This window comes from Lynx canadensis, chromosome B1 (genome assembly GCF_007474595.2).
Source record: "Lynx canadensis isolate LIC74 chromosome B1, mLynCan4.pri.v2, whole genome shotgun sequence".
Lineage (NCBI taxonomy): Eukaryota > Metazoa > Chordata > Mammalia > Carnivora > Felidae > Lynx > Lynx canadensis.
In genome coordinates, this window is record NC_044306.2 from 20,353,827 (window position 1) to 20,369,294 (window position 15,468).

Sequence of the window (15,468 nt, forward strand, 5' to 3'; positions counted from 1 at the left end):
TCTGTTGTCCAGTCACTTGATCCCTTACCCTTGATTCTTGGAATCCAACTGCTTTTCCCCCATTTCAGGATCAGACAGAGGCCTGTGGTAGAGGGAATGGATGTAGGGTGATGATGGCTTGTGGCTCGGCGGCATGGAACAAAAAGGAACCAAAGACAGCTCGGATAAAAATAGGCTTGGGAAACAAAGAGACTGTCTGAAGCAATCTCAGGGCAAAGAACAGGAACTAGAACCTCAGAAGACATCAGTGAAAGAAGGCTCAGGAGAGCAATTGAACCAGAAGTACAATCAGTTGACATTCCTTGAAGACGGTGATTCTCAGCCAGGTCTACAGATAGAATCACCTGGTGACTGTTAAAATGCTGACACCTATGAAGAACTGTGGAGGGTCTGAGGTTTTACTCCATTTGCAACCTAAAGAGTTAGCCTGCCTCAGTTTCACGGGTGTTGGCAGAAGATAAGAGACTCCTGGGTCCGAGACAAGAACTTCATGTTTGTACCAATATCCCTTGATTGCAAATACTAAGGAAGCAATGTGGAGAATGTGCAGGCAGTGGGCTGTGTCCAGGTGAGGAACCCTGAGTTTAGCAAATCTCAATCTTTTATAATGCGTTACAAGCAAATCTGCCCAGTCTTTTCTCCTTTGCAAGAGAGTTATTTCTATGAAAGTGGGCAGAAACTAACCTGCCATCTGCTCTAGAGGGAGACACTGTCTCTATCTTATAAGGCTGTTTACTATACAAAGATCCCTGAAAAAATAGTCCAGAACATATACTCTGCTTGCAAAATATGCAGGAAGGCAATTGACCCATGGGAAACTGTCTACAAATAGTGTCCAGGTTCTACTCCAGACCAATTAAATGAGAATCCCTACAAGACTGCAAAGGATTTGTGCTTCTGCTGATGGGTGTGGATGAGATTGTTCAAGACCAGAATCAGGTCAGGCTTCTCCCCACATTTCTTCCCACAGGCTGGGGAGGACCGAGATTTCCTGGGGCCACCTAGTACAGAAGGCTTTACTTCTTTTCAGATAGGAGGTAAGGCATTGTAGCAATTGAATACCCTTTTCATTCGACGAATGTTGAGGCCTAATTGTAATGTGGTCATTTATCCACTCAGCAGGTTTCAGCTACCTATCCTGAGACTGTGGAAAATGTAAGAAACAGATGTCAGGGTTGGATCTCACTGGATTAATCAGGCCAATCATTGTTGATAATAAGGTTGGTTCAGAGAAGGGAGTAACCAGAATAGCCAAAAAGCCATTTGACTGATGACTTTGTCTTATGGACTGAGTTGTGTGCACCCCCCATATGAGCTTCATATGTTGAAGCTCTAACCCCCAATGTCTATAATATGATTGTATTTGGACATAGGGCCTTAAAAGAAGAGATTAAGTTAGAATGAGGCCATTAGAATGGGCCCTAATTCAGTCTGACTGGTGTCCTTATAAGAGATTACGGCGGCACTGATGCACAGAGGAAAGATGATACGAGGCTACAGCAAGAAGGCAGCCATCTGTAAGCCAAGGACAGAGGGTTCAGAAGAAACCAACGCTACTGGCACCTTATGTGATTCCAAAAGTAGGTACACGGCTGGTCACAAGGACAAGGAACTGATGGATGCAAGAGAAGCACCATTATTCCAAATTCCAAACTAAGCCCCAAACCCAGGAACTCTGAACAGGTTGTGAACACAGATTCAAGTGTTCAATAACGTCAGGAGGCAGGTGATTGGATGTTTGTTACTAGGACTGTGTATGAGAAAACTCAGTCGTGGGAAGACTCAGGCTTAGGAGCTGAAACTCCAATCCCTGTGTCAGGAGTGCTGGGCCACAAGAAATGACAAGAAGTGGGAGACAAGAAGTCACCAAGGAGTAAGGCAGAAATCAGTTACTAGAAAATGAAAATACCAAGATCAGAGGAGGCCTGACTGTATAAACAGGAATTGGATGGAAGAGTCATATGGTCAGGGTCTATACAAACCATTGTAGGGTGTGTGTGTGTGTGTGTGTGTGTGTGTGTGTGTGTGTGTCTGTCTGTCTTGTAACATTATAGCACATAAAATAAGATAGATGATAGACATTTTCTGGTTTGGGATATAACAGCTAAAAAAAAAAAATCCAGGGGGGCACCTGGGTGGCTCAGAAGGTTGAATATCTGACTCTTGATTTTGGCTCAGGTCATGATCTCACAGATGTGGGATCGAGCCCTGCATTGGGTTCAGCGTTGGTAGGAGCCTGCTTAAGATTGTCTCTCGTGCTCTCTTTCTACCCCCCTCCCCCACCTCAAAAAAAACCCCCAGAAGTTAGTAGAACTATGTAATATTCTTCATATATGATGAATACGGTATGAAATATATAGTTTAATTGTACTTTATTTTGTAGCATATAGACAAATAGTACTAAAGAGCCTGCCACAGGCAAACCCTTGATAAATATATAATAACCATAAATTCCAAAAAATATATATTTAACATAATATATAATATTGTACAAAATATATAAGAACTTGCTACCAAAGTTTATATTTTTGGTCTCCTTAAATTAAAAATATCAAATGTTCATTGGGGTTCCTGGGTGGCTCAGTCAGTTAACTGTCTGGCTTTTGATTTTGACTCAGGTCATAACCTCACAGTTCGTGAGTTCAAGCCCCACATCAGGCTCCACACTGACAGTATGGAGCCTGCTTGGTATTTTCTCTCTCCCCCTCTTTCCCTGCCCCTCCCCTGCTTGTGTGTGTTACCTCTCTATCTTAAAATAAATACACTTTAAAAAATTAAATATTTGTGTACACCATCTGTAGAAATATAAATTTCTTTCTTCTTATTTACAAGTTACTATTTTATTACTAATTTGTTTTCTGAATTCTAATTCATCTCATGGTCGAAAACACCTAATTGCTTATAACCTAGCAATTTGTGCAGATAATGCACAAATCGTGTGATTTTATACAACATATAATTAAATGTATCTTATTTTGAAGTTTTTGGCTGCTATTAAATTATGTACTTAAATTAAAAGATACCAAATTCATATTAATTGGTGATAATTACCACAGCCTGTGGCATCACATCTGTTCAGCCAACAAGACCACTGGTTTAGCCAGATCCCCTCCTGCAAGGCCTTCAATCTTTACAAGACAGTCACTTGAGGCATGTGTAGTGATTAAGGTGTTGCCTCTGAAGCCTGGTTTGAAAGTCCAGCTGCCCTTCTTGGTAGCTGTAGCCTTTGGGCAAATTACCTAATCTTTATATCCTTCATTTTCCTCATCCGTAAAATGGGAATAATAAGAATGGTTCTTTGTCGTAAAGATTCAGAGTTAACACATGTAACATGATTACAGTAGCATTTCATACAAAAGAGGTGCTCAGTGAATGTCAGCTATCTATCCACATTGTTATATACTCTCTCCCTTGTTTTCAGAGGAGAGAGCCTACCCACCCCACCCTTCGAGAATCCTGCCCTCTCCAAGGAACCAGCATCCTTTCTTCTTGTTTCCTTTCTAATGTCACAGGGCGGGTGGGGATAAAGAATGGCTACAGCAGGGCTAGTTCTAGCATTTCCCAGCATGCCTTTGGGGGCAGCTGAGCTCATGCTGACCTTTCTTTGAATTTAGAATGTGGGGTACTTAGTGCCTTCGGACTTCAGCTTTGAGCTCAGCTACCATTGTGGGACAAAAGGGAAAAGTCCATTTGGCAAGCTGTCGTGTCACTTTGGGAAGCTTAAACATTCAGAAGCCTTCCAACATGGCTTGCTTTCTGCATGATCAGAGAAAGCATTCACCTCTTCCAGTTTAGCACAGTGTTTGTCAGAGGGCAGGCAACCCTGGCCTCACTCTAGTATTATGTAAGCATCCAAAAATCCCCCTCTTTTTTTTTTTTTTTTTTTTTATTAAGTCCCAGGAACAGGGAGCTTTCTAATCCTGCCCTTGCCTGCGTATTATCTGGGGAGTTGAGTGGGTCAAAACATTTTGAAAATCATAGTTTCAAATATCTAGTTATTGTTTTATACCCTACATTGTTTGAACTTCCTGCTGTGGAGGTGCAAGTCCCATTTTCACATTTCCCCAAGGCAGCCTCCTTATTTCTAACTTCTTTTATATGAGCAATTTTGCTACTCATGCTTCTTTGAGGTTTTTTAATTTGTTGGGTATTTTTTGTTTTTGATTTTTTTTTTTAAGTTGAAAGCTTTGCTCTGGATCTTAAGTTATGTTTGGCTTTTTCCTCTGGGAAGAAGGACACATTTTTAAAAACACAAACTTGCAGTTGGCATAAAATAGAAACAAATAGAAAATGTTGGCTCCACATGCTATATTCACAAAGTTTTCCAGAGGCAAATGTTATAGCTAATCATTTCCATATTTGCCTGGAAAACAGCCTGAATCTTTGGAGTCTTTACTATTCAGCTCTTTGGTAGGAGATTACATGTAAGCAAAGAGCTCTATCCTTAACAGGGTTAAAATCTGCTTACTTTAATGAAAAGTGTTGTACAATCTACTTGACCACAGAATGTAAGCTTTTGAGCAACATTGAACTAATTTTAGGTGATGTTTTTCTTCTTGTTTAATTGCCAGAAAAGGACCTCTTTCTCTCTCTTTCTCTTTTTTTTTAAGAATTCAACACGCACAAAGAATGTGCTTCTGAATCTCAGAAGTAAATATACGAATATAGCCTAAATCATCACAAAGATGAACATCTCACCACAGCAGTAGTATATGATTGGTCTTAACCTGGTGAGGGCTTCAGAAAGTGACAAAGAGTCTTTATTTTCTTGTCTAATTCCTACCGCCCATTCCATCTTTTTGGCATGCAGTATATCTCACTTGTAACAAAATGGAGTTGCAACAATTTGGCATCAAAACAACGAAAAAGAAGAAAGAACTTTAAAATATGCTAGCAGAATGGAATTATCCAATCAGGAAAAGAAAAGAAAAGGTTGTTTTTTTAAAGGAAGGAAATTAACAAAATGCTAAGGGTAAAATGTGAAAGTCAGCTATAATTTAAGTTACAGTGTTTTTACTCAAAACTCTGTAACTAAGTATTCTTGAGACGATCTCTTGACGGTGGCCACCTACTTCAACCACCCCTTACACAGCTTCCTGGATGTTGAAACTGTAGTGAGGTCCATACTGCCAAATTCTCTAAAAGTGTGTACAAATCAGCCTAGATGAGACCCCATGGATATTAATTTATTCTACCTTCAAGTAGTTTAAGAAACAGATACTACTTTTTGGCGACAGACTGGTAGTTGTTTGCTTCAAAGGTCAAAGAAATATCCTGACAAAAAGAATGTGGGGATAAAAGGAATAGCAGAAGCTTGCGATTTTTAGCAAAAGCACCTAAGAATGCATGGACTGTTGGAAATTTCAGTGGGCTAGTAAAAAATCTGCTGAAACTGGGAGGTTATAAGAATCTAACAAGAAGATTACTATTTTGAATTCATCTCCAGATGTTCAGGATGATTTATAATGCTGTAAGTCAAGATAACCCATATTATATTATTTGCTTGAGGTTCTATTTCTACTTTAATTTTAGCTTCTTAGGAGAGATAAGTTCTCTTATTCTGTCAGATAAGGCTATAAATTCCACTTAAATATGCTATGATCGATTGAACATATATAATTTTTTAAGTGTTAGCACAAAAATCAGAAATGAGAAACCAAATCCCTATTTTATTTCTTTTTTATTTTCATGATCATGTCAAGGAGTCAGATAAAATTAAATACTAGAAAAGGAAATAAGACTTTCCTAATATCTACTGGAAGATATACAAGATGCAATTTTAAAAAGCTGATTATCTACACCATGTGTTTATCTATCTCCATTGCTATTGAGTAATCTTATCCAGAGGCTCCTATGGGGGGAAAAAAAGGCATATAACAAATGTTACATTACCTTGTTTTGCAAACAGACTGTTCGGAGATTTTTAATGATGGGTATAAGCGCAGTGGATTTTACAAAATCAAACCTCTCCAGAGCCCAGCAGAATTCTCTGTTTACTGTGACATGTCTGACGGAGGAGGATGGACTGTAATTCAGAGACGATCTGATGGCAGTGAGAACTTTAACAGGTGTGCTAATTATGATGCAAGGATTTATTTGGAGTAGCATGTGTGAGATTTGTAACAAGTGAAGTGTTTTTATTATATCCTGAGGTCTATAATTAGAATTTCACTCTTTCCAAATAAGAATACTGAAAGTGCATTTGCTAATCAAAAAAAAATATTGGGGGGGGGGGTAATTGGGGAGGGTGGTGGGCACCTTAGTTACTACTGCAAAGGTCCTTTTGGGTTCTGCTAAAATCAGCTTTCATTTCAAATTTTTTAGAGGCTGGAATGACTATGAAAATGGCTTTGGAAATTTTGTTCAAGAAAATGGTGAATATTGGCTGGGTAATAAAAATATTCACTTATTGACCACACAAGGTAAGGTTTGTCTGATATCAAATTCACTTGAAGTATAGTTAAAACACACACACACACACACACACACACACACACACACACTAAAGGGGCACCTGGGTGGCTCAGTCAGTTGAGCTTCAGACTTTGACTCAGGTCATGATTTCATGGTTCGTGGGTTTGAACCCCACTTTAGGCTTTGTACTGTGACAGCTCAGAGCCTGGAGCCTGCTTCAGATTCTCTGTCTCCCTCTGTCTCTGCCCTTCCCTACCCCCATCCCCTCCTCTCTCAAAAATAAATAAGCATTAAAAATAAAAATAAAAAACACGTTAAAATGTTTTCTACTAAACCATAGGCAATGGAATGAATTCAGTAAGTGCTGTGTTTTGCAGATGCCAATGATCCCTTTCAAGCAACAATCCCCTTTATAAAATGTGGCCACTTAAAACTAGGACTAGAGGCAACGAAACTAGATCTGGGCTGAGGTGGGAGAGTTCTCATCTATTTATTTTCAATTTATGGAAAGGAAATGTAGTGTCCTAATCCTTCTTTTTTTAATGCCTCAAATTCCTCAAAATAGCCATACTGGGTCAACTATCTATTGCCATAATAAGTGTGTAACAAGCTACTTCAAGATTTACTGGCTTAAAGCCACACTCATTTATTATTCCTCACAAATCCTCAGGTTGGCTGAGCGGTTTTGCTCATCAGGTCTGTGTTCTGCTGATCTTGGCGGGGCTTGCTCATGGGTGTGTGACCAGCTTCCGGGTCTGCTGGGAATTTAAGGAGGAAAGAAGTAGACTCAGTGGAAGGAGTTAAAAGTCGCATTGCAAACGTTGAGGCAAAGAATTGGGCACTTGGGGCTGTTTTATACAGTCAAATACCCTAATAAATATCCTGTCTCCATCCCCATCAACTTTTAATTTGAAAAATTTCAAAGATACAGCAAAACGGAAAGAAGATTCAACCTACCACCTGGATTCTACACTACCATTTGCTGGGTTTTTTTAAATTGTTTTCATTACATACCTATCCATCCATCAAGCCATTTTATTTTATTTTATTGATATATTTCAAATTGCAGACATCTATACATTTCCTGCTATGTACCACTGCATGTGTATCTTCTCCTAGAGTTCAGTATTTGTCTAACATATCATTTGATGAATTTTCTCAGCTTCTCTTTGCCATGTTCATTTACTCCAACTCATTGCCTTCCTTGCCTCAATTGTAAGTCTGAGATTGTAGTCAGCCCCATTCGGGTCTGATTTAGAATGTTTCATAAAAGGCAATTGTATTGCTTAACAAAGCATACTATATCACACTGGCAATGCATTAAACATAAAAGCAAGGGTTTGCTTGTTTCATTCAAGTTGGGGAAAGTGACTGGTGTTTTTATATTCACAATTCATAAGTAGGATTATAATTATAGGGATCTTTGAGACACCAGAATAATAGCTATAGAAGATGAATAATCCTAGAACCCTGCTTGTCCTTCTTGTGATCAATGCTATCTAAATTTATATAAGATTTCCCTTCCCTCAATGTATTTATTTTATTTTATTTTGAGTATTTTATGATATATATAACATTTATCATAGTGCCTTTTTTGCACATTAATATTTATCGGGTTTCCTATCGAAACTATAAAAACTCCACGAAGTAACCCTTAGCTCCTTGCAAATATACAAAGTTCAAATTAGTCGTTAAATTATCATTAAATGCTCATTCACCCAGATGCACTTTGCCAACACATCTGCTTCCCTTTCGTGTTTTAATGGGTACTCGGGCTGCTACTCTAATGACAGCAAAAATGTGTTTATCAGTTCTAGGTTTCACAACCACATACCACATCATCCCAAGGAAAAGCATGCCTTTGTCCCTGCATTCTTTAATTGTGAGCGCACCTAAGGCTAGTGAATTTCCCCTGAAAATAGCTTTATCTCCATTACATAAATTTTGACTGCAAGTGTTTGCAATAATATTAATTTAGGAACAGTCTATAATTCCCTTTTTATTTATTTATTGTCCATAAAGATATTTAGATGGTTACCTGAAACATTGAGACTGACTTTATAGCTCTTCCATAATGCAAGGTATGTAACTTAGCCTGCCGTACTGTTCTCATCCACCTCACAGTCTTGGCTCACATAACCATTACTGCCCTTCCATCAGATTAGAGGGGCCTCTTCCAAAATTCCACCTTAGAGATCTCCATGGGGGGCAGGGCCTGTGGTACTAAAGCACCAAGGTCACTGGAAGCCTACACTCCTCCCACACTCAGTAAGGGGCAAGCTGGCATTTCCTGCCCAAACAACCCTGAGCTTGTTTCCAAAACCTGTTCATGCCTCTTCTTCATCTAGCCCCCTTGAGAAGATGGTGTTACTGGTGTGCACATCACTGAGCCTGAGGGGAGGTAAAGCAACAACTTTTAGTGTGGGTGTAAACAGAGCTTGGATGTGCAGCCTAGAAAGTGCACAAACGTGGTCAAGGCCCTTTTTGTGTGCATGATGGAGACAGAGATAGGGATAGGAAGAGAGGAGGCTGACCACAGACAAGACCTGGGTGATGGGGCCAGAGGGTCTCTTTCCCTGGGCCTCCATGTTCTGGCTTGGATCCCAAGGAGACTAAGACCCTAAGTTCAAACCTGATCTTCTAGGTCATTGTGAAATTTTATTTATCGAAGTAGGAGGATAGAACATATATTATCTAACAGTTTGTTTGACTTATAATTTTCTGGTTCCTGACTCTTCAAAAAAGATAAAGAGTAATAACCGTGATTCACAAATGATGGGACAATGGAGAAAAGAAGATGGCTTGACGCGACCAACTAGTTATTATTTACTTTTAAGATTAACATTCTTACTGAAAGTAAGAAAAAGAAGATAAATGTTTAAACTTCTTAAAACTTCTCTTCTTTCATTGTTAGGCTTCTTAATGTATTAGCTAAATAATAACTTAGTTTCTGTTGTTCTTTGTCAAGTGAATTGTACTAGACTTGACCTATGATAAATCTAGTAGAAATTTTCCACCTTCAATATTATGTTCCTAGCTCTTTTCAAGCAAAATACACAATGAAATGTTCATGTTGTAAATACAATAGAGCCACTGTTTATTCTTTGAAAACGGAATGATAGCAGAAGGAAACAGTTTAAGTAAAATAGAGCTATGAATTATTTTTAAAATTCAATAAATCAATGTCATCTCACACCTCAGAAATATCCTATTAATTCTTGTTGTTTTTTTTTCAGGAGACTACACTTTAAAAATTGACCTTGCAGATTTTGAAAAAAATAGTCGTTATGCACAGTATAAACTTTTTAAAGTTGGAGATGAAAAGGTAGTAAAATTTTCAAATAAGTAACATTATGAATTAATGTGTAAAATATAAACCCTGAAGTCAGTGGAAACAAAAATACACGATAGAACCTGTCTTTTGTTTATTAAATAAACATATTATTAACTAACATTAATTATTAAATTATCATATTACAGTGACAACTGATAGTGGAACTTGCCTCTTTGTCTTTAGAATTCCTATGAGTTGAATATCGGCGAATATTCTGGAACAGCTGGAGACTCCCTTACAGGGAATTTTAATCCTGAGGTGCAATGGTGGGCTAGTCACCAAAGAATGAAATTCAGCACACGGGACAGAGATAATGACAACTACGAAGGGAATTGTGCAGAAGAAGATCAGTCTGGCTGGTGGTTTAACAGGTTTGACATTTTATAAACACTATTGTAATGGCGTTGATGATATCTCACTGGTGGGCATTAATTATAACATGAGGTAATGTTGTCTTCTTTGTAGTACTGGTATTATTATGTAATCACACTTACTAGAATTCTTCAGTGATGAAGTATTTTTGAGGATTTGTTCATTGTGTGCATTAATAAAGCTTGAAAGGTGTTACAGAAATAAATCAAATTACTACTTCTGCAAAGATTGTTTGCAACCTGAACTATGGGTGAGTTATCATAAATAGTTGGCCACAGATTGACATGAAAGAATAGGGAGCATTTATCATAAGAGAAATATTTTCAGTGTTCTAATAACCAGTTTGGTCTTTACCTTCTCTTATCACGTGATGGCCATGTTATTTTTGTAAATTTTTCTATGTAATACTACTTTTAAATCACAGTGACTTCCACTGAGCTCCTCTCAGTGCAGAAATTTCCTCTACAGTATTCCTGACACTTAATTCCACCCTCTGCTTGAATACTTCAGTGTTACTTTATCAGCTAGCTCACTCTGGGTTTTTTTATCGTACTAAGTTTTTCCTTTTATTCATCTGGATTCTGCCTTCTTATACTTCACCAGATTTTCTTCTCAGTAGTTAAAGAGCAACTGTAATTCCTTTTCAACATAGTGCTGCAGGCAGTGGATGAGAAGACATTTATTGTATTCCTCAATATTTTCTCTCCTCTAGGCCAGATATGCTTGACTCATTGAACTGTTCTCCACCCAAGATGGTTTCCAGACAGCTCCCTTTGTTGTAATTACAAAGTTTAGGCAAGAATGGAAACTTCATACTGTCTCCCTTAAAAATAACCTGATGCATCTGCTGTCTGCAAAGCAGATGTGCCCCAACTGTTAGGCAGTGCATGAGTTTTGAACGTCTTCTTTTCTTGTTAGAAAACAAACACTACTTCAAAATGTCTGGACATTTAAATTTTCCATTATAGAATCTTTAGTGAGTATTCCTGGAGTGTCAGATTTTCCAAATTATTGAAGACTATTCATTTAAGTTCCAAATCCAAATTTTAACCTTTTTTTTTCCTTACATAAGTACTTACAAAGCATTTTAGAATCCTGTCTTATGAAGTAGAGGTATATCAGGCATATGTTAACTTGCCTGAAAATCATGGGAGTCCTCCCTGTGAGCACTCGGTGATTGCAAGGTGCTGGTTTTAGAGTTGTAAATTCTGTGGGGATACAGCTAGTTGTGGGTAGTGTGGTGGGTCAAGTTGAAACTCAGTGGTTGTAAAATCATTATTTTCTCTGGATTTTGCTTTTGTTTTTTACTTTGTGTCACTTTATAAAATTTTGGTCGCTTGTAAAGGAACTAGAGCACATACATCAGTGAGAGAGAACAGAGAAACAAAGGTATCATCCCTACTTAACAAACCAAAGGTGTTGATAGTCTTTTCCCTAGTGGTTTTCTTGTTCTTTTAAAAGGCCATCTTTGTCACTCTCTCTTCCTCCTCCTTTTACTTCCCCTGTCCTTCTAAGTTAGCATTATGTAAAAATTATCAGCATTATATAAAACTGACACATAATTCACTAAGTTGCAAGCATCCCTTAATGTTTGATTTTGAACAGAAGCGCATATACAGAAAAAACAATCATATCAGTTAATATTACCATGTACCTACCTAGTTGACTTGGCTTGGATTGCGTCTAAATGACAACTGGCACACATATTAACACAGGCAAATAAATAATTTACTTGACTTTCGATATTGGGGTTCAGAGATGACAAAGAAAGGTAGCTACTGAGCTGGAGCTGCCTAAGAACTCATCATTATCCGTGAGGTCAAATGAGATGATATGTCTGTAGAGGTGGAAAATCAGTAAAGTTAGAGAAAAAGTCAATTGTTCCGGAAGCTTGGTGCTACGTCTACATGTCTCCTTTTCTTGTAGTTTAATCCTATCATTTTCTTCCTCCTTATCCTTTTTTTTTTTTAATCCTATAGTTCTTCTAACTTACATGAAGTGTTGGCCCTTCATAATTATTACTCACTTACAAAACGTTCTTTCTCCACATGGCAAAGCGGTCACTGAGTGTTGATGTGTTCTCTGCTCTGCATTTGCAAATGCATTCACCAACAGAGCCCCAACCCATCTCCCAGTGTGGTTGCAAGTCCTGTTCCAGAAACTGAAAGATGCTGGACAATTGGTCTCAGAATAGCTAAGAGGTGGGGCACCTGGCTGGCTTAGTCATTTAGAGCATGTGACTTTTAATCTCAGGGTCGTGAGTTTGAGCCTCACATTGGGTGTGGAGCCTACTTTAAAAAATAAAAAGAGGGGTGCCTGGGTGGCTCTGTTGGTTAAGCGTCCAACTCTTGATTTTGGCTCCGGTCATGATCTCGTGGTGCGTGAGCTCAAGCCCTACATCAGACTCAGTGCTGACAGCACAGATGTCTCTAGGAAAACAGAGATGGGCCAAAATATATATTCCAGAGGCTAAGTTTAGAGTAGTTTCTTTTCTAACATTACCTTTCAGGTAATTTTAAAAACACAGTAGGCTTTGACATTTGTAGAATCAGCATACATAGTTTCAGATTTAAATTAGGAGATTGTCAAGATGGTCGGCAGGAGCAAATCACTAAGCTGGTAAGTGGACCAAGCCAACCATTCAGCATCTATGGGTAAATTATATGCTTTTTTGATTCAATAGTTTGGGTACTTTCCATAGCGTTTTCAGAACCATCCCTTGCAAATGTTCTCCTTATACCCTAATGTCTGCCATCTTTTCGTTGGTTAATCAATAAAGAAATATGTAGTGACTCATTGCTAACAGTAAACAGAAAATTATCATATACGCCTAGCTATCCATATCAGGGACAAAATTTACAGATTTTAAAGGAGGAAGTGCGACATTTTTAAAATGTATGATTAGCTAACCCACTTATCTAGATTGGAAAAATAGAGGCTAAAAAATTAACTCAGCAACTTGGACAAATGATTATTGGTCAATTGCTGGGAAAACTTTAAATGGTGGTTTAGGTTTTGTTTGCTTACCCTTGAGGTTAAAATAATGCATATGTTGGCAATTTTTAAAAGAGGGGGGAGGGAGTCTGCAACACGAAAGCTAAATCTTGGCAGCAGAAAGGTGAACACGTAAGTGCAAATTATCCAGGGAAGCTGGTTACACAGCGCCATGCCGCACCCTGTTTCCTTAAATCATACCACTCTTGCAAAGGCCAAAGGTTACAAGGTCATGTTTTCGTTTGCTTGCTTTTTTGTTTAAAAGCTATTAAGACCAGAAATGCTTCTTTTACAGTACACGACAGGTGACCTGGGCTATATCCTGAGTTTTCTTAGGGCACACAAACCCATCAGTTAAACCCATCTGCTGTAGAAACCTCCCGCCTTCTGGAAACTAATAAACATTGCCTTGTTGGGGCGCCTGGGTGGCTCAGTCTGTTGAGCATCTGACTTTGGCTCAGGCCATGATCTTGTTCGGGTTCGTGAGTTTGAGCCCGCATCGCGCTCACTGCTGCCGACACAGAGCCCGCTTGGGGTCTCGTGTTCCCCTCTCTCTCTGGCCCTCACTTGCGTGCGCGCTCTCTCTGGAAAGTAAATAAAACCTTAAAAGTACATAAGTAGATAGATACTCCCTTGTCTGAAAAAGGCAGAAATCATAGTCAAACGCTTTTATCGAAAAGGCTTAGGAAGGAGCTTTCTAGTCTGATTGTTTTGTGTTTATTTTCTCTTCCCACTAGGTGTCACTCTGCAAACCTGAATGGCTTATACCACAAGGGCCCCTACGCTGCTAAAACGGACAATGGGGTTGTGTGGCTCACCTGGCATGGATGGTGGTATTCTCTGAAGTCTGTGGTTATGAAAATTAGGCCAGATGATTTTATTCCAAATAGTGTTTGATTTTCCCTGTTGGGCTTTCTTTCTGCAATTCGTCTCGCTTTAAAGTGCTTTGAAAAATTGGACCTCTGAACATATACATACACACGTAGATGGCAACTGTTACGTGTGCTACTTTTCATTCCTACTGACCTTTGTTACTTATTGCGCTTTCAGCACAGCAAATACGTGAGTCCTTCAAATAAATACAGATTATTGAATTCCTGCATGCAGAAGTTTACGATAAGCGCTTACGGTAAACAAAAAATAATACAACAGTGCAGAAAACGTACCATGTTTAGGCAATAACACGAGCATAAGTACATAATAAATTAAGTATGAACGCCGTTGAAAAACACATGAAAAAAACAATAAAAAAATAGATTGGTAAATCAACTATATAGACAATAAATATTATGAATTAGGACGTGAACTCAAGTCTCTGCTACCGAGCTGGAACTCGGAGACACAATTTAGGATCTCAATCGCTATATGACAGTATCCTATATTTTTAAGCTGTGGTATAGGTTAAACACTTGTTTCGGAAGCCACATTTTAATTCTTATACCAATCCTGTGAGGTATTATCATCCCCGTGTAACACACCTGGAAGTTTGTGGCTCTGAGATTTTGTGACTGCTCAAAGTTACAAAGCTACTACATACAAGGACTCAAATTCAAATTCAGATACCAATTCCGATATGAAATCCAATGTTTTGCTACCATGCTAGGGCTTTTTTTTTTTTTTTTTTTAATGTTTACTTATTTTTGAGAGTGAGTGTGAGCAGGGGAAGGGCAGAGAGAGAGAGGGAGACACAGAATCCGAAGCAAGCTCCAGGCTCTGAGCTGTCAGCACAGAGCCCGCCACGGGGCTTGAACTCACAAACCGTGAGATCATGACCTGAGCTGAAGTTGGACGCTCAACCGACTGAGCCACCTGGGTGCCCCTACCATGCTACAGCTTCTTGTGGATAGAACTTGAATAGGTGAGGTGGAGGGAGAGAACCTTTCAAGTGAGAGTAAAAGTAAGAGTTAAGGCAAGATATTCTAAAAAATATTCGAGTACCAACTGTCAGGCACAGAGGATATAGTTCAAGCCCAAATGAAGCTCTTTCTTTTTTTATAAAGACATGCACTAAACATATAATCAAAACAATATAATTTTAAAATCTGATCAGCATGAGGGAAAAATATGTTCCTGGAGAATGTATAGCAGGGACCTGACCTGGCTTGGGGGAAGAGGATCAAAAACCTTCCTGGAAGAACTTTTTGAGCTGAGATTTTTTAACTGGTGTAGGCGGGAGATCCTTGTAAACCTTTGTGTAAAGTATGCAAAGTAGGAAAGTGCAAAGAAACAAAAAAAAAAGGTTAGAGAAGCAATATAGCATAGGGATCCTTAAGTCCTTAAACCAAGAATTCTGCCACTGGATAGCTGTGTGAACTTGGGTAGGCTACTTAATTTCTCCGAGCCTCAGCTGTCTT

The 15,468-nt window shown here is 38.7% G+C and overlaps 1 protein-coding gene across 2 annotated transcripts in view; it reads left to right on the top strand.

The window, feature by feature from the left end:
* Nucleotides 1-14,420, top strand: part of FGL1 (fibrinogen like 1) — a 54,748-nt gene extending 40,328 nt beyond the window's left edge. For both annotated transcript variants that reach the window (XM_030312202.1, XM_030312201.1), the window contains exons 4-8: nucleotides 5,909-6,068; nucleotides 6,325-6,422; nucleotides 9,651-9,739; nucleotides 9,932-10,119; nucleotides 13,852-14,420. In XM_030312202.1, coding sequence (XP_030168062.1) covers nucleotides 5,909-6,068; nucleotides 6,325-6,422; nucleotides 9,651-9,739; nucleotides 9,932-10,119; nucleotides 13,852-14,011 — 695 coding nt within the window. In that variant the 3' untranslated portion in view covers nucleotides 14,012-14,420. The remainder of the gene's footprint in view (nucleotides 1-5,908; nucleotides 6,069-6,324; nucleotides 6,423-9,650; nucleotides 9,740-9,931; nucleotides 10,120-13,851) is intronic.
* The last annotated feature ends 1,048 nt before the right edge of the window (nucleotides 14,421-15,468 follow it).